At 47.4% G+C, this 19,459-nt stretch overlaps 1 protein-coding gene across 1 annotated transcript in view; it reads right to left on the bottom strand.

Moving 5' to 3' along the window:
• Window positions 1-18,848, bottom strand: part of SH2B2 (SH2B adaptor protein 2) — a 37,519-nt gene extending 18,671 nt beyond the window's left edge. The window contains exons 1-2 of the mRNA XM_054008656.1: window positions 15,716-18,848; window positions 7,217-7,318 (exon numbers count right to left, since the gene is read on the bottom strand). Of these exons, the coding sequence (XP_053864631.1) occupies window positions 7,217-7,318; window positions 15,716-16,576 (963 nt within the window). The 5' untranslated portion in view covers window positions 16,577-18,848. The remainder of the gene's footprint in view (window positions 1-7,216; window positions 7,319-15,715) is intronic.
• Between the last annotated feature and the right edge of the window lie 611 nt (window positions 18,849-19,459).

Genomic DNA, 19,459 nt, shown 5'->3' with positions numbered 1-19,459 from the left:
CCTGTTTGAAATAGACTCTTCCTCACTTTGTCACCCACCCCGGAGATGTGAAAGGAGAGGAAAAATAAACTGCATAGCGCGATCAGACTGGACCGTGGAGTTAAGTAAATGCTCGTATCACGCCTTCACCCACCACTGTAATGCAGCTACCTCTCTGACACATGGGCAGCTGTTAAATACCTCACAGCACATCAGTTCAAAATGGGAAGTGAAGGAGCATATTCTGTCCAATAGAAATTATGATGTGGGATGGAAGGGGAAATTTTCAGGCGTTTGACTGTAACTACCTAAATTGGAATTAGACAGAACATCCCTATTTCTGTGAAATGTGCCATGGGATTTTTAATGGACATGACTTCAGTGTAAAGGCGCTTCTGAAAAAGACAGCCTAAGCCCAACACCACAATACCCCCTAACTCCATGCTGGAACATTAGCTCAACACTGACTCAGAGGAAAGAGCCGACTTACTGATCAACCAGCCTCACTTCCTGTAGTACCCCAGGCTTTCTTTGAAGGTCTCCTTTCCACATACTAACCAGGCCCAACTCTGTTTGATTCACCACATCGGATACCACAGCCAGAGGCAGTATGGCCAACCCCAAGTGTTCGAAAATCACAAGTCAGCTCTCCATCCTCCCAAGAAAAAAATGCAAGATTATCTTAAAAATAATTAGATTTTTAAAAAAATGTAATATATTTTAATGTCTTGTTATTTGCTTCTGGTTCCCAAGTTTTTGTCTGCAACCATGTGGGCTAAAAACATATGTGAAAAAATAGCAAGCTGACAGTCTCGTATAATCACATGACTCCAGGAGCTGGGGCTTTAAGTAAAAATACCAACAACCCAAAGATGTGACACAGCTGCAGAAGCTAGGGCTGGAAGGGGCATCATAAGTCACCAAGTAGAAACTCCTGCATCTCTGGCAGACTTTGCCCCATTCTACCCCACCAAGCATGTTATATGATCTGCTAACTGGACGAAGGCAGACCTGGCTCAGTCAGGGCATCACATAGCTGGCCAGGATGACCTTCTATCAAATGAGCCTAATCACATAGAGCTGAATCATTGCACCCAAAATAAACAAAAGTGAGAGCTGAGAGCGCCCAGCCCACAGAAGGGTCAAGGGTTTAGGTGTCAAAGGGCTTTATTTTGTTTATTTTGGGTGCAATGATTCATCTCTATGTGATTAGGCTCATTTGATAGAAGGTCATCTTGGCCAGCTATGTGATGCCCTGACTGAGCCAGGCCTGCCTTCGTCCAGTTAGCAGATCATATAACACGACGCTTGGTGGGGTGGAATGGGGCAAAAGGAGCTGCCAAAGCTCTGTTCAGGATCCCCAATCAAAGCCGGACAGCAGCGGGGGGCATGAATCTGTCCTCCTGCCAAGAACCAGACAAGCAAGCGCTGTGACTTAGCAAAGCCACCCCCAGCAGATATGCCCAGGGTGAGCAGGTGATTACTCCACTCCTGTGATTTACCTCACCATAGGTGAAACTGACACCTACACTTTATAAGAAATAACACAAAATATGCCTGGAAGATTTGGGGATTCTTAAATAGTTTGAACAAAAGGAAAGGAAAGGAAACAAAACACAGTGTTTAGATATCTTGCAAGGCACTATTTTTCTTCACAGTGAAAGGAAATGTAAGCATACAAAAGGGAGCACTCAGTTAAAAGGTGTATAAATACATTTTGGCTGAAAGGAGAGACAAAGTGCAGGGCCAATTTACAAGGGAGGTCCTCTGAAGTAGAGAGGAAGGTTTTCCATTCACAAATATGTGCATTTCCTCTTCCCTCCATCATAAACCCACCGCTGCATACAGCCGACACAATTCCTCCATACATCAAATGCACGTGGGCAGCTGAGAGCGGAAGCCTGCTGCTTTGACTCAAAAACTACAGACCTCCTCCACCTGAGGAGAGCTCCAATAGCCAGCAGAGGTAATAGGTCCCTTATCCTTGCTGGGCGTCCAACCCCTACATCAGTCACTTCCACACTTCTTCAGGGGGGCTGGAATAATTTGTAGAGTGGGGGTGCTGAGAGCCATTGAACCAAACTGTAAACCCTGCATATAATGGAAACCCCTTTCAAGCCAGGGGGTGCGGCAGCACCCCCGGCACCCATAGTTCTGGCATCTATGCACCTCTTCCCAAAATACATCTTTGCAGTGCATCATCTGGGTCCCGCTGAATTCACCACACGCTTTCCCCACACTCGCTAATTCTTAAGGCAGAAGAGGTTTGTGGGAAGATAGCAGTGTGTAAAGGGGGAGAAGGTTCTGGCTCTGGGACTTTCTAGGCAGTTATGTAGTGGTCAGTGCCACGCCAATTCCTAAAAAGTCAGCAGACCTTTTAAACACTTCCCTTCCCTGAGGAGACAGAGAGCAGGATCTCAACAAGCAGTTATGGGCTTTGAAACTAACAGACCAAATAAACCCCTAGGGGAAACTGGGACTGAAGCAAAGGGGAGAGCCGTTATTGTTAGGGAATTATTGGGAAAATGTAGGAGAGGAAAGAAGGCACATTAATCCAGCTACTATCCCAGGACACGATTCCACCTCACCCTCACCTGCCTTGCTCACTCTGGAAAGAGAAAGTGTGAGGAACACCCCCTCTCTCCTCCCGTAGCAGAACACCAAATACGAAGTTTTGTGCCTCACAAAGTCCCTTTGTCCTCATTGAAAAGGAGTGCGGGTGAAGTTTGCATAAGTTCGACTAGTCGAGGAACCGCCATCCAAGGGAAAGAACCATTTCCATGGCAACCTCTGTGTGCCACGGGGCATCTAGTCAATTCAAAGCGCTTTCCTAAAGGCCTGGTAGGCAGCGGGAAGTGAAGTGCCAGGCTTTTAATCAAACTATGGTAAAGACAAAGCGAGACCCTACTACAGGCAGTTTTCCCCTTGACGTTTATGATTGTGAGATCTTTAAACAGGCTCATCCACACAGGCAAACTGGCCTCTGAACTCTTCCTTTGAAAATATGCTTTAGGCAAACAATGCAGAAGAGGAGTGATTTAAGCAGCAATGGGATGGGGACGGGGTGTTCTTGGCTTTCGTAATGGAAGTGATGAGCACATCAGGTGTCTAATAAACTCAGATGCAAGCACAAGGGCTAGTGGAAGTCAGAGGAGGCCGGCACTGGACCATAAGTGAATGTTCCTTTCTCCAGCAAGGCTGTTCAAATATCACATTAGCCCAGTATGATTTGCTGCAAGGAAGGCAAGATCTAGAGTAAAATTCTGCATGCAAACAGTATTTTCATCAGTATTCTACATTAAGTGTATATAATGGAAATCACTTCAAGCCGGCACCCCTAGTTCGGCACCTGTGCACCTCTTCCCAAAAGACATCTTTGCACATGTGCATCATCTGGGTCCAGCTGAATTCCCCACATGCTTTCCCCACACTCGCTAAGAGGCTTGTGGGAAGACAGCAGAATGTAAAGTGGGAGAAGGTTCTGGCTCTTGGACTTTCCAGGGAGTCATTTAGTGGTCAGCGGCATGCCAATATATTCATCAGTATTCTACATTAAGTGCAAAACTCAACTCAGTCTTCAAACTATGGAGCTGCAACTGGCACTTCCCTAATAAATGAAACGCCACAGCCAAGAGGTCACCAAGCTGGTCCTGATGCCAGACAAGGAGCCAGGATTGGGGCCCGCTTTGCTCATGTGCTTGGACTCTCTCCTAATACCCCAGTTTCTCATTTCTGTAGCTCTGATGGAAATGAATTTAAGACAGCAGCCAGGAAATACGGGTTAGGGTGGACGTTGATTCAGAGATGAGCACCCCCTACTGCGTCACCCTCAGTGCTTGTGGCAGCACAGTGCCTCCTGGCATCCCACTGGGAGCTTAGGTTGGGTTCTGGCTCAGTCAGTGCCAACAGTAATAAGACATTGCATTGCTCTAGCTTCTCATGCCCCTGATCCCCAATTGCTTTGCCAGGAGAGGGAGCATCAGTGTCCTCCTTTTAAACGACAAAGGCACAAGGAAAGGAAACAACTCGTCTCAGGTTCTACCATACACCCAGGGCAGAGAAGGGAGCAGAACACTGTCTCCAGCCTCAACCCACGACTAGACCAAAGCTGCACCAGCATGTGGGTTTGAACTGGGACCAAAAACAAAGGGACCAAGATATCCTGAGAGCGCCTGATCTTGTAACCGTCGTCTCCCAATTCTGGGGACATGTGTCGTTTGGAGAGTTCAGACAGGCAGCTGGATCTCTGGATGCTCACAAACACGTAGTGCTTGCCCAGCCCTGGAACGGATGCTGGTGCACTGAAAACCTAAGGCGATTTTCACTCACGTATGCATGCTAACCTCCTGGCTGTAGCCGTAAGCGTTTCTGATCAGGCTCAATGGGGAGCGATAGTCCATTAACACAAACATCCCATAGAGAGCAGCTGATGTGAAGTGGCAGCCGCATTAGTCAGAGCGAAGCACTCTCTTTTGAAAAAAAAATATGTAATTTTAACTCAGCATTCAGTGCGTGCTTTCGCGCGGCAGCCCAGGACGAGCGAGTTCATGCACTGAGCCAGATTCTAGGAGCTCTGGGGTTTGGGGGCTGGAGAGAGAGTGGGGGGGGGAACCTGGATGGCGGGGAATGAAACTCAGCAGCAAAAAGGCAGAGCTCAGCTCCGGCTGCGGGAGCCGCCTCCCAGCTCAGCGGGCAGCACGGACATTTTCCACCCCTTCTGCTTAGACCCAGTGGGATGAAATCCCCATTTGTAGGGGGAGTTTGTTAGCAGCAGCTGCCACCAGCATGCTCTACAGGATAGCAAGCTAATTAATTGTATTTTATGGGAAACGCTTCTCTGGAGTCTCTAGAGCAAGCGAGCGAGCGACAGACTTTTACTATCTGCTCTCCCGTCTGCTATGTGTGATTCCTCATCCCTAGGGGCTGTACAGCTTCCAATGCCAGGGAGGCTCCCACAGATCAAACAGCATCTGCCAGCCCCTTATTGATAAAACCATCACTACACTCTAGTGGCCTAGAACAGCCGCATTTACATACCAGGGCGCAGCTCCCTAACAGAGGAAGCATGACTGTCTCTGAGTGTGGACGAATCCACCCTTTGCCAGCCAAACAGGGCTGTCTACCTAACAAATCCTTTTTTAAAAAGGGGAGAGCCTCTTCTGTAATCTCTCTATATGGAGAGGTGCCCAGAAGGCAACCAAAGACCAAATGCAGCCCCTAAGAGGGAGAGGACAAAGCAGATAGTCTTTGTGTTCTATTTGTCTAGAGGCCCCATTGTTCCAGGCACCATCCAAACACATGGGGAGAGACAGTTCCCCTGAAGAGATTACAGACAAGGCAGACAAAAGGTGGAAGGGGAAACAAATCAGAGGAGAATTAACTTGCCCAAGGTCACAGTGCCAGAGCCAGGAGTAAAATTCAGGGCTGCCAAGTCTCCATCTGCAGAGTTTTACTGCTGATTAAGACAGGGAGCAAGGAATTGCTGTTCGCCTATAGGAAGCTAAAAGAATGGAAAACCCTACATGATCACCCAAGTGCACCTATCAGCTAGCACGGGGAGAGAAGTATAGGAGCCGATACAAGGGGAGCACTTAGTTAATTGTTGGGGAATTGTAAGGTGTAGTCCAACACAGAAAAGTAACTGTGCAAAAATGGCACCAAGACAGATCGGTTGCGTATTTAGTCTCCAATCTTCAGGCTTCACTGTAAAATATTAATTTTCTTAGCTCTGCAAAATCCTCACAGCTCAGAGTAAGCAGGATTCTATTCCGATTCATAGAATATCAGGGTTGGAAGGGACCTCAGGAGGTATCTAGTCCAACCCCCTGCTCAAAGCAGGGCCAATCCCCAGACAGATTTTTACCCCAGTTCCCAAAATGGCCCCCTCAAGGATTCAACTCAACCCTGGGTTTAGCAGACCAATGCTCAAACCACTGAGCTATCCCTCCCCCATGCATCAGCAACAGAATTGTTACCCAGATTCCAGCCACCGAATCTTGGTTGCTAGAAACAGCTATTGTTACCGTGCCTGGGAACTTTCAGATAGGGCAGAAAGATCCCAGCTTAACTGGCAGATCCCGGGGGAGGAGATGTGCATAGGGAAAATGCATCAGTTTCCTTGTAAACTGAGCAGACTTGCTCTAGAAGCCAGAGAGAGTATCACACATACATGCCATTGTTATAGTAATTTTAGGACAGCCCTACAGAGTCTGGCAGCGCACCAGACCTCCCCCGGCCAAACAGATGGAATTTGGCCCTGATTCGGAGCCTGGGCCCTCGGGACAGAGATTCAGCACCATCACCACCTTGTCTCTCTGGAGTACCTTCCATTGAAAAACACCCGTGAACCAAGCCTCATGACCTCACTGCACTCGCTAAGTAATGCCACCAGTTAGCTCCCACGCAGTGCTGGAGAAAGCTACCAAGCCCTGGGTTGGCACAGCGGAGGCAGGGTTTGCCTCAGGGACAGACATCACTAATGACTGCTTGGGGCCACTGTGTTTAAGGGTATGTCTACACTGCACACTAAGCCTGGATTCTGACTCAGGTGTGAGCCCAAGGCCTGCTTCTGTCTACACACAAATCAGTCTGACTTGGGTCAGCAAGCACTCAGCGCCCAGGTCCTCTGATCCTGGTAGTGGGGAGGGGTAGGGAGGGCAGGGAGGGGGTCAGAGCCAGAGTCCTGCTGTGATTCTGGTCCAAGCCCTGCCATTTTGCAGTGTGGACACAGCTCAAGCCGCAGACCCAAGTCAGAAGGTCTGCACGGTGTAGCATGGAAGCGTTAGCACGGCTGGATGACTCGGGTCCAGCCAACGTAAACCCAGGTTTACAATGAAGCGTGAACACGCAGGTGTGGACCCAAGCCCCACAGGCAAGGGGTTAGTGTGCTGTGTAGACGTACCTTAAGAGTCTCCATAGTCCAGCACTGTTATCAGTTCATCTGCCCCTTCCACACTCCATAAAGATGGCCATGGAGGAGGAACGGCAAGACAAATGCAACAGGGCAGTTGAATGTTAATATTATACGTGTACGCTACGTTCAGGGGTAGATTAAAGCACCAGAGGATCTTCAGGCAAACAGCTGGCAGTGGCGTGGTGCACAGCTGATTGGTGCCAGCCTTCGGCAGGGAAGAGGATCTGTGCAGTCACTGGCTGCTGGGGAGCGGGGAAGAGAAGCCCAGAGCTTTGGTGGGTTCAGTACAGTCTCAAGGCATCCAGGGTAGCCAAGCAACCTTACCTTCAGCACAAAGGTGTTGTCTTTGTCCGGCATCTCCAAAGGCATGGTCGTCCGGACCTCAATGATGGCGGAGAGCGGGATGCTGACCTTAGGTTTGGAAGCCTGGAAGAAATAAAAGGAATGAACAGGGCCTGTATAATAGAAGTTCTCCCAATGGACGATACAGCCCAGCTCACAGCAAGGCAAGCTCCCGCCCCAGTCTGTGCAGTTATTAAAAAAAAAATTTGATTTCCCTCATGCGCCTGATAACTCCAAGATCTTTTAATTAAGCCAAGAGACGCCCCGGTGGAAGATAGGAGAGTTAGCGTATTTCACTGCCAACCCGCTTGCTTATTTCAGCGCCTGCTGACATTCCAGTTCTGCTGACTACATTAATGTCTCTCTGTTTTTTTAATCTCTCTCTCTCTTTATTAAGATGTGCTGGGAAGAAATAATGCTATCTGATCAAGGAAATATTTAGCCGGCACAAAAGGCAAGGGGAGTCAGAGCCTGGAAAGGGCAGCTGGACGGGGGATGTGACAGTTTATCTAGAAGAGAGAGAGGCATTTCAATAGGTAAGTGAAGACACATCTGCTTTGGGAATTTTGACAAAAAATTTCCCACTGGGGTTGCCACCGGCTCAGATGCATCAGTAAGAGTTTTAGTGGGGATGCAGCTCTGGTAGCTTCCAGTTTTTCAACACAATGTGCCAGAGCCTCGTCTGCACTAGGGTTGAGATCCTCCACAGCTGTAAACTGACATAGCTCCACTGCAGTCAACTGAGTTCCCATGATTCACCCCAACAAGAGGCTCCAGCCCCAGGGTACCCCCTGGAAGAGCTGAACTGACAGCAGCACCAGTGGGAATCTGCTGCTAAAATTCTTTAATGTAGACACAGCCACATCTTTCCTCACACCCATGCCGGCAGCAGACTCTAGAGATGGGTTTACAAACCTCAGCAAGGCCCGTTTGTCCAAGTGGGGGAGAGAGTGATTAGCAATTGAAGCTGTACATGAGTGGATACACCAGATGTGCTGGGGTCTATGCAAACACAAAAGGTAGCACAGTCCCAGCCCCAAATCTCTAATCTCTCCGTGCCTCTGTGTCCTTACCTGTAGAGTGGGGATAAAAATTTGCACCGGCTCTACAGCAGGAGTGCTTTGCATGTAGCTGTACTGGAATACTATGCTGGCAAAGCACTCCTGCTGTGGCCAAACTTACATGGCCAAAGCTGCACTTTTGCTGGTCTTGCTTATTCCAGCCCCCTACACTGCATTTCTCCTCTGTCTCCTGTGGTACAGTACTACGGCCCAGTGTACTGCTGGGCAGCTCACGTGTTCCACCCCAGAAGTAGCTGTGTTTCAGTGGACAGAGAAGAGTTTCCCATGTCTGTAACGATCTCCATGATGAAGGCTCTTTACTAAGCATTGAAAGACACTTTCAAAGTGAATCTTCTCCTATCCTCACCCTCCTGTCTTGCCCAATAGGCAAGAACAAGCAATTTCAGAGGCATAAATGCTGCTCTCTCTGGGCAATGGGATGGTCTCTATGCACCACTGCAGTCCTGGTAACAGACATACAACCCGATGCATGCTAAGCACTTTGCACCCTTAAGGGCAAGATAAATAATAAGCTGCTGTGTATCTCAGCTCCAGATTTGTGGCGTCTCCTTTTTAATAGGGAGAGGGAGTAGACAATACGGTCAGGACTCCTGCGTTCTGTTCCCAGCTCTCCCAGTGATGCGCTGTCTGGCCTTGAACAAGGGACTAGACTGTGCCTCCGTTACCTCCATCTCCTAAATATTTACCTTCCCCTCACAGGTGTATAATGGTTGGTTGTTGCCCTCCACCCTAGAGGTGGCTGAATTTCCGCAGTGCTGCATGCTGAAGACAATTCAGTCCTGCTTCCATTGAAGTCGATTTCAAAGCTCCCAGTCCCGCAGTGGTACTGGAATGGGCCTCACGTCTGACTGCAAACACTTGCTACTGAGTGTAGTACTTACTCCCATGAAACCAATGGATGCATGCCACTAGTAAACATTATAACTGGTAGCAAGTGTTTGCAGGATTGGGCCCTAAATGTATACAACGCTTCGGAATGAAAGGTGCTATACAAATGCAACATGATTATTAGTAAAAGCTTGTCAAGTAGCACATCTGAGCAACAATCCCCAGATTTCTAGTAAACTGGCCCCCCTAGAATTATCACAGTTAGGGATTTGGAAGCGAGAGTTTCTCTTAACTAGACGGACAGACTGGCTAATCCTCCCTGAAGCCGTGCACTTGAATTCAAAGCAAGCATCTAGAGAAGGAATAGGAAGGCAACGTAATCATCAGCAAACCGATGAGTTATCCCACGTGCCTCCAGACCCTTCAATAATAGAAACAGGGTCATGAAGTGCATAATGCCACAGCCTATTAATACAGGGTTCTGTTCTCATTTTGTAAATCAGTGTTGCTGTGAAACAGGAACCAAGAGCTGCCTTTCCCTTCCCCTAAGATTTCATTTGCCTGGGCCTGGGAGTTTCTGACCACATTACTTTCACTGCAAGACTCAAAATGAATGAAGGGCCCTGATCTTTAGAAGTGCGGAGTGTCCACAGAGCCAAGGACCACTGAGGCAGCACAGTGGCTCCTCTAATGCTTGGTCTGAAGCAATGAATTTGCAGAAGCTGCTGGGCTGTTTGTTTTTTAATTATTATTTATTTTTAACCAGAGGTGGATCAGAAAAGAGGAAGCAGCTGTTTAAAGGGAAGAAAATATGACACCAGCTCTGAGGGGTAGAAGGAAAACTTGCTCTGACTCTTCTCAGGGACGGCAACCAAAAGAGCCAACAGAGGGAGTCTTCACTGAGTTCCCAGCCCTGCAAAACACTGGCACATGTGACAAGTCCCACAGAAGTCAATGGGACTCCCCAGGTAAGTAAAGTTACTCCCTGCTTAAGCGCTTGCAGGCTCAGGCCCTGCGCTTGGGCGGTGGTTTTAGGGCTTGCTCAGAGACTCATCACAGGAATAAATGGGGGCAGGCAAGGGAGGTTTTTGTACTTTGAATCACCATCAAAACTGCTAGTATAACACCAAAGGGTAAGATGGGCTGCTGCCAGGTACTTCAAGCACCACATTTAATTTCCCTTCATGTTTTCAATCACTGTTGCTTTGGGAAAATATATACACACCTAACTTTGTTAGAAAGTATAACATCTACTAGAGAGGGGTTTTTCTTTTTCTTTCTTTTTTAAATGAACACCCAATTCGCCCCTATTTTTGTAGGACCCACACAAAAACAAAGTAATGTGTTCTTGTGCACGCTCAGGAGCAAAAATGTAAGTTCTCTTCCCACAAACGTACAAGAAAGCGAGGTTAATGCATCAGTGCCTCTCAAAGGGTGGAGTTGTGAGTGGAAGTACAGGAACATTTGCCAAATGAAGAAGATAGCTATCATTAGGGAAAGAAATTTCAGCGAAAGATTTCAGGAGGTTGTAACGATAACAATAGAAGACAAGACTGTTTTCATAAAAAGCACTTAAAAGAGTGTCCTTTTAACACTGATTCTTTTAAAAGGGAGATAAAAACAAACCTGAAAAAATACCGATTACCAGCTATAATATTGCTTAACAACAGTTACGGCTCCGGTTAAACCTATGGCCGTATCAATCTGCGCATAGACTCACAAGCACTGCTCCCAGATGAGCCAGTGCCAGCTGCGCATCTTTCATGCCCTAACGGCTAGTGTGGAAAGAGACTCTGGGGCAGGGAGCTGGGAAGCGGGCGGGGAGGAAGGTAATGCAGTTAAAATTAATTAAATAAATAAACAAACCAACCCTCTCACTCGGTCTCCAGTTCTCTAGGGGACATTAGAAAGGTTAGAAGTCAGTGAATGGAAACCAGATATTTCACTTGTTTGATGACACCCAGAATTCAGACACTATAAATGGTTTCACCCTAATGGATTTTTCACGTGTTCTGATCTGGTATGTACATGGGTGTTTTTCCTCCATCTCAATTTCAGGTTAATACACTGTGAGAAACAGTTTATATTTGACTCAAATATCTTCCGAAAGGGTATATATTTCTCTCTCTCTCTCATCACACACACACACAATTTTTATTGAATGCAAACATTCCTCTGCCAAGTTGTAAGCCCAAGTACAACAAGAGTAAGGACCTGATTTGAAGTCCATTTCAGATCAATGGGAGATTTCCACGGACTCGGATAGGCTTTTGATCAGGGACTTAGTATAGGAGGCCCAAACTGTGAAATGACTAGTGAACGTGATTACTTCAGTTCCACTGGGGAAGATGAATGAAATACAAAAAACAACAACATAAATGGCACAAAAGTAAATGATCTATGTTTAATAACCTCCGATTTAATTAGTGATAACTACCTCATCTGCAAAAGGTATCTACTTGGAAGCATTAGTTAATGTTTCTACAGTGCTTTGAAGAGAAAAAAGTGCAAAGTGCACGCCAAGTAAAATTAATGTGTCTCCACAGGTAAGAACAGTGCATAATTATTTTTAATCTCAGCAGGAAGGATGGTCCAGCAGCCGTGGCACTAGCCTGAGACTTGAGCAACCCAAGGTCAATTCCCTGCTCTTCCATGGTCTCCTTGTGTGACCTTGGGCAGGTCACTTAGCCTCTCCCATGCCTCAGTTTCCCATCTGTACAATGGAGGATAATTGCACTTCCCTGCCTTACAGGGGTGCTGTGAGGGTACACACATTAAAGACAGTGAGGGACCCAGCTACTGTAATGATGGGGACCATATGGCTCCATTCCATAATGGGGATCATTCAGTCTCTCCGTGTCCCCAACTCTAAAGTTGGGATAATAATTCTCTGCCACGTTTGGGAGATGCTCAGATACTTGATGGTAAAGAGGGACATGCAGGTAGGTAGATATTAAATTGCATAATGAATCTATAGCAGTTGGCTCTTTTTTCTGAAGCTTTCTTTAGGACCCTATGGAAGGAAAAGAGTGCAGGGAAGAAATAGATAAATAAATAAATGTTCAGGAAGGTAAGTAACTGAGAAGATTTGGGAAGGTGTGTTACGAAAGAGGAAACAGGAACAATATTTACTATATGGGCTAGAATGCTCCTGGCAGAGGACACTGAAGTCTTTCGTTGAAATGTTAGTGTGTGTGTGTGTGTGTGTGTGTGTGTGTGTGTGTGTGTGTGTGTGTGTGTGTGTGTGTGTGTGTGTGTGTGTGTGTGTGTGTGTGTGTTGAAAGATGATAATCACCTTACATTTCTTTAGCTCCATTCATCCCACAGGATGCGACAGCACTTTACAGACTTACTCACTGCTCCACAAACTATACACAAGAACCATTTCCTCCACCTCTGAATGCGGCCAGTGCTGGGATGAAACACGGCAGCTGTTTAACAGTGCACAGGAACACTTTTGGAAAAGAAGTGAATAACTTCAATTTCCAGTTGAAAACTCCCCTACAGTTTAGGTAAGCAGAATAGAAAGTTGGATTTGCCTAGGACATTGGAGGCAGCATAATTATTGCGGCAAAGTGCCCTGGGACCTTTAGTAATCAAAAGTATTTAGTATCTTGGCTCTGCTTCTCACCTGAAAGAGAGCGCCTCCAGCAGCAGTCTCTTAAAGCTGTACTGGGGTATTGATTCAGGGGTGAGGGAGGAAAGAGTGCCACCTACTGACATATCACTACCTGCCTGACCTGTGGCACCCTTACAAGTCTCCAGTGGCCAAGGCAGCTACTGGCCATGTGCTGAAACGCTCTCTCTCGTCAGGATGATGTCACTGTCAATTGGCCAAGGAAGCTGGACTCAATTAGGCAAAACTAGGGAAGGTTTGGTCTAGGTTCCATTCAATCTAAGCCACCACATTTCTCAGATAAAGATGTCTGAGTATACCGCAAAGGATCACAGTGGAGAAGCTACAGAAAAGGCTGAAACAGCTACTCAATTCTACACCCCTCTTTTCACTCCCTCACAATGGTCTCAATGCTATTTCCTATGCACGAGCAGAGGTTCAATTCTGATTAAATTAAAAAAGGGTCAGGAATTGAGGTTCACAATTTAGCCCATCTCTAGGGGGAATGTACCATCCTGAGGGCAGGAAAGGGGGCATGGCTGGAGTTCTTTATCCCCTGTTACAGTTACCTAGCGGTACAGAGAATCTGAACCTGTCAAAAACATGGGTGTGGGGTTCACAAGTTGCCTTCCTACCTGAAATTAGAAATAGAAATTAATGGAGATATCCTATCTCCTAGAACTGGAAGGGACCTTGAAAGGTCATTGAGTCCATCCCCCTGCCTTCACTAGCAGGACCAAGTACTGATTTTGCCCCAGATCCCCAAGTGGCCCCCTCAAGGATTGAACTCACAACCCTGGGTTTAGCAGGCCAATGCTCAAACCACTGAGCTATCCCTCCCCCCCCAATGCACGAGCAGAGGTTCAATTCTGATTAAATTAAAAAAGGGTCAGGAATTGAGGTTCACAATTTAGCCCATCTCTAGGGGGAATGTACCATCCTGAGGGCAGGAAAGGGGTGGGCAGGGCTAGTCCAGGCTCTGTACTGTGCACGTCTGAAGCATGAGTAACAATGCTAATGGGCCGAGAGAACTCAGGACTGGTCAGGCTCATCCCAAGCTGTTTTTACATCCCTGACATCCAGTTGGTGAACGATCAGTGCAGCACCTGACAGAGCCTCGTTAGCCTCGCAGCTAACGGGCAGGGAGATATGGAGACTCAGCCTAGGCTCCAAACGTTTCCCCGGCAGAAATGAAAGGTTAGAGGCGGTTCCTGTACGTTGCAGGTTAACAGCTACTAGAGAGAAGTTCACTGGTGTATTGGGAGAGCTCCTGGCTTCAGTCTCCTGCCAGGTAAACACCGGGATCCGAGTTCACCCAAACGCCTGGCTGACTCATCACAGACTGCCCAAATGGCTGACAGAACAGAAGAAATAGCAAGGGGATAGAAAGCTAGAGAGAGTCACCCACGCTTTGTTCCTAACCTATAAGAGTGCAAGTTACAGGGCCCTCTCGGTGCCTGATCCACAGAGGATCCGAGGCTGTTACACCGCAACTTGTAGCAGTGGCTCTTTAGCTCAAGCGATAACAGCTCCTGCTTTTAGCTCTGGCCATCCCTGGCTCAATCACTAGTGTCAGCCAAGATGGCGGCAATCACAACAGCACAAGATGATGGGTCCGGGCTCATCACCACCAGAAAAAAAAATACTGCATCGTATTACGCGCAGGATAGCACCCTGGCCAACCAGGAATAACTCCGCTTGCTTTTCCCCCATGTAGACAGGAACCGATCCATGTTACGGAGTCATGTTCCACCCCTCTAACGAGATTACCAGTTTGATCCCCGTCTACATGAGGGAAAACGAAAGCCAAGCTCTGAGCGTGTGTGATTGGGGTACAAATCGTGTGTATTACATGAATCCCAAGACAGGGTCGCTAGGCGGGTGCAGATGGATGCCTTCAGTGCTTCTTGCTATTTGAAATCAGACCTTGTCCCTAAAATCCAGACAAAGTAGCACTCAAACATGAACCATTTGAGTCCCTGAGGGACTGGACGGCTTGGGGAGGGGAACTGGTAAGGAAGTTGGTGACAGAGCAGGGAATTGGGGCCAGGTCACCCAACTCCGAGGCTAGAACCCTAACTACTAGGCCATCCTTCCTTAGTGATGGATTTGGGAAGCGTCACTATCATAAAAGGCTCGTTGACAGCCTCAGTAGCTGTGCCTGCCTCAATTGGCCCCTTTGCTTTCAGTCTTAACTGAGAGGCCAGTGACTGAATGGACTGACATTAGGAAAAACTTCCTAACTGTCAGAGTGGTGAAGCACTGGAATAAATTGCCTAGGGAGGTTGTGGAGTCTCCATCATTGGAGATTTTTAAGAGCAGGTTAGACAAACACCTGTCAGGGACAGTCTAGATAATACTTAGTCCTGCCTGGAGTGCAGGGGACTGGACTAGATGACCTCTCAAGGTCCCTTCCAGTTCTATGATTAGGGATACTAAATTCCTCTTTCACCCCTAGGAGGTGGATCTTCCAGTTCTGAGGTGAGGCACACTGGTGGTGGTAAAAAAAACTCCAAACCCTATTCAAATCCAGCTCAAAGACCTATAAGATAGATAACGAACTAGGAGCACTGGGCATCAGGAAGTCTGAGCAGACAGTAACATTGTTTGTCAGAAACTTGGTGGAGAGCTTGGCACAGACAAAATAAGCAAAAACACTGAATTATGCTTCATCCCATAGAGTGGATTAAGACCAGGAGGTGGAGGATTAAAATAGACAATCTGAAACAATAGAGGAGCAATACCCATCATTGGGCAGCAGCACACCAGCCCATCAGAGAGCTGTAAAACTGCCTCGGCTGTCTGGAGCTCTGATGAAGCGCAGCTCGAAGACATGTCAGCCGGGATCTATGGCCTCTCGGGGCGAGGAACGTCACATCTATAAACTCTGCAGCCTGCGGCCAAGCAAGTCAATATAGATAGGAAGCTCAACCATGAAGAACCTACAAGACCTACCTTTGGAGGCACATAAAACTCCAGCAGGAACCTCTCTCCCTCCATCTTCACAGCCTTCCTGAGCATCAGCCGACATTTCTGCCACTGAGAGCTACCCACGCAGTTCGTGTCGTCCGCCACCATGTAGCGGAGGGTGCCCTCCCTCTGAATATCCACCAGTTCCACCTTGGAAGACTGGACTTTTGACAGCCGTAGCTTGTGAGTCCATCTCTCCCTCATGTCATTGTGTTCCTTGTTCACAGAGGGACAGTGCTCTCTCTCTGACCTCCGGCCACCCTGCGTGGCCTCCACGCCTGGCTCCGGAGAGGACTTCCTGTGCCACATCTCCTTCATGCCATCCACCACGCACAGGCTCATATTCCTCAAGGAGAAGCCTTTCTTGAATTTCGGCTTGGAAGTAGCATGGACAGAGACGTCCTCTGAACTCCGAGAGTGACCGTAGGAAGAAACTTTATGGGCCTGAGCCTGCTGGGACTGGCTCAGATATCGGCTGGAGTTCACGGGGTTGTCCATGCTGTCCAGGGATTCTGTGGAGGTCTCCTCTTTCCTCTGGAGGATGTCTCGGCCGTAAGGCATGTGGCAGTTCTGTAGCCCCACAAAGGGCACTATGTTGTACTTGGTTGGGGAGTCGGACACAAACACCCTACTGACCTCCAAGCTGAAGATGTCCAAGAAATTGGCAGCAAAGTGATGGGAGAAGGAGGTTTCAGCCCCCGGGGTATCGTAATGGGGGTTCTCCTTCAGGAACTGGCAGAACTTCTGAGCAAAGTCCACCGCGGCAGCCTGGGCGTGGAGCTCACAGAATTCCCTCCAGTCGGGAAGCTGGGAGGAAGACTCTTGGCAAAGGGCATCACCATTCATGACTGTCCCATTCCACCTACCAGCAAACTGCAAAGGCAAATCAAAGAGAAGGTTAATGACAGTTCAGATAAGGAATTCCAAATACAAACACACACACCACTGCAGAACTACCCATGGCCAAGGGAATCCACAAGAAAAACCAAGGACAATTGATGGTATGTAACATTTTAAACAGCTGCTGTCACAACATTCCACCAGGTCTAGAAAGCATGCAAAACTATGGTTAGTGCAACCTTATTTCTGCCTCTATGATCACGTCACTTCAGATGCTAGCCCTAACATGTTCCATGTCTTAAGACCACTGAGTAATGGCTATGATTTCCAAGGATCCCACAGGGCTTTACAGGGTGGTGGGGCAGTGGGAATCAGGTTCTAGAACATCGGTATCTTAGTTAGCACATCCCGTTTCACATCTGGTGCTCACATCAGCATTTTCACAGCTAAAGTACCAATATGAACACCCAAAATGAGGAACTGGATGCCTTAAATTAGAGGCCTACAATTGAAAACCAGGCCTTGTATATATCATCTGCACCATGATGATCTCACTCACTACTGAAATGCATCCACCTCTGGAGCAGAACATATCCACCATTTAACAGCAAACTACAACACCTCCCTTTAGGGCAGAAAGAGAAGAGTACCCTGTCCAATTGAAGCTACAAGAGAGACTTTTTTGGTAAGCAAAATGTAAATACCAAATACAGATTTGGCTAGGACCCAATGATCAACAGTTTGGTCTTTTAAAAGAAGAGTGCTACCATTTCACAATGACAGATGGTTCTCTCAGCATCATGACTGGGACAGAGACAAGTACGGACTCAGAAGGAAGAGCATCGTCTACGGAATCACCAACACCACTTCCTGTGGTGCAAAGTTTTTCCTTAGACGTCTCTTATCAGCACACTATCCAAGTGTATCGTTCGGAAGCAGACAGCGTCCCAGACAGATGCAGCAGGGCTAGGCAGACACCACCAACCATATGGGGGGGGGGGAAAAAATCACAAAATTACTGCTGGGAGTTCAGAGGGATAAGTCAAAGTTAGGGTATACGTACAGAGCCAGCTATGCACAACCTGCCTCCGGAGCCACACAGTGAACGAGGAAACAGGAAATTCCATCCACTCAGAGTTCTAGTCTATTCTAAGTTTTTACACTGTCACACGAGTGCCTTCCAGTAGTGCTTTCAGTAACACAGCCACGCACCTGTCACACGTTTGTTCTCTCATCCTCTGCCCAGAGGGAGAAGTGCATGGAGATGAGCACCTTGTTTTGGTCAAGTCCTCCTGCAATGCTGTTCCTTTCTTGCCTCAGGAGCAGGGATTATTTCGGGAGACGGCATCTTTTACAGATGGAGTCAGTGCACGACGACAGGAGCAGGGAGGGTCTCATCCAAGCAACAAGGGAACCCCCCCCCCGATCGGTTAAAACAGGCACAGCTGCAAAGGCATAAAAAGCCAGCCTTTGCCTTTGCTTCAGTGCTGGAATAAGTTAAAGGAGTCTGCTGCCATAACCAGCCTCTGCTATTGCTGATTCTGGAGGTGGAGTGTGTGACGTTGCACTTTCTATGCTTTTATGAAAATATGCTAATGTAACTGGAATATGCTTTATGCAAAAGGTCTCTTTGTAAGGCATCATTACAAAGCTTCTAATCTACTGAGTGTGATCATCCTATTTGTATAAATGTTCCACTCTTGTATCTGAAACTAGAAATATGAAATATAACTCTGAGGGCCTATTGTAATGATGCAAAGTGTGGGCAATTAATAGTGGTTTGGAATCTTGATGACTCCCATTAACCAGGACAATTGACTGCAGGTGGCTCTGTTTTACCTGTGAGTCTTCCTGTATACACGTGTGCTGGCAAGTGGGCAATGAAGTCTGACAGTGACATGTGATCATGTCACCTGAACTGGGATCCATCTTTGACCTGGTGCTTTTCCATTGAGAAGGGGGGGCACCCAGAGGGACAAAGGATTCCCGCCTTATGCAAAAAATATATAAGTGGATGGAACAGAGAAAAGGGAGAGCCATCATGAGGAATCCCCTAGCTACCACCTGAGCTGGAACAAGGGCAGTACCAGGGGAAAGGATTGTGCCCAGTCTAGGAAGGCGTCCAGTCTGTGAAAGACTTATTGAAACATCTTTCAGCGTGAGATTTTATCTGTACTCAGTTGTATTACTGTATTAGGCTTAGATTTGCATGTTTTGTTTTATTCTGCTTGGTAATTCACTTTGGTCTGTCTGTTACTACTTGGAACCACTTAAATCCTACTTTCTGTATTTAATAAAATCACTTTTTACTTATTAATTAACTCACATGTGTTAATACCAGGGGAGGGGCAAACAACTGTGCATATCTCTCTATCAGTGTTATAGAGGGCGAACAATTTATGAGTTTACCCTGTACAAGCTCTATACAGGGTAAAACAGATTTATTTGGGTTTAGACCCCATTGGGAGATGGGTACCTGAGTGTTAAAGACAAGAACACTTCTGTAAGCTGCTTTCAGTTAAGTCTGCAGCTTCGGGGCAAGTAATTCAGACCCTGGGTCTGCGTTGGAGCAGATGGACGTGTCTGGCTCAGCAAGACAGGGTGCTGGAGTCCCAAGCTGGCAGGGAAAGCAGGGGCAGAAGTAGTCTTAGCACATCATTTGGCAGTTCCTAAGGGGGTTTCTGTGATCCAACCCATCACAGAGTGATACCAATCCACACCCATGGCCTGCCACCTGGGGGAGTCACTCATCTTCTCAGGAGCACATCTGGACCCGATATGCCCTGCTAAGTATTAAATCTTAGCTGGAAATGACCATGCTCATCTGCTCCTGAAGTTACACAGCACACCGAGAGGGGCTGCTGTAGTGGTCTCAGGTCCCTCACACAC

Source organism: Malaclemys terrapin, chromosome 18 (assembly GCF_027887155.1).
Source record: "Malaclemys terrapin pileata isolate rMalTer1 chromosome 18, rMalTer1.hap1, whole genome shotgun sequence".
NCBI lineage: Eukaryota > Metazoa > Chordata > Testudines > Emydidae > Malaclemys > Malaclemys terrapin.
The sequence above is the reverse complement of the archived record's forward strand: the minus strand, read 5'-3'. Positions and strand labels throughout refer to the sequence as shown.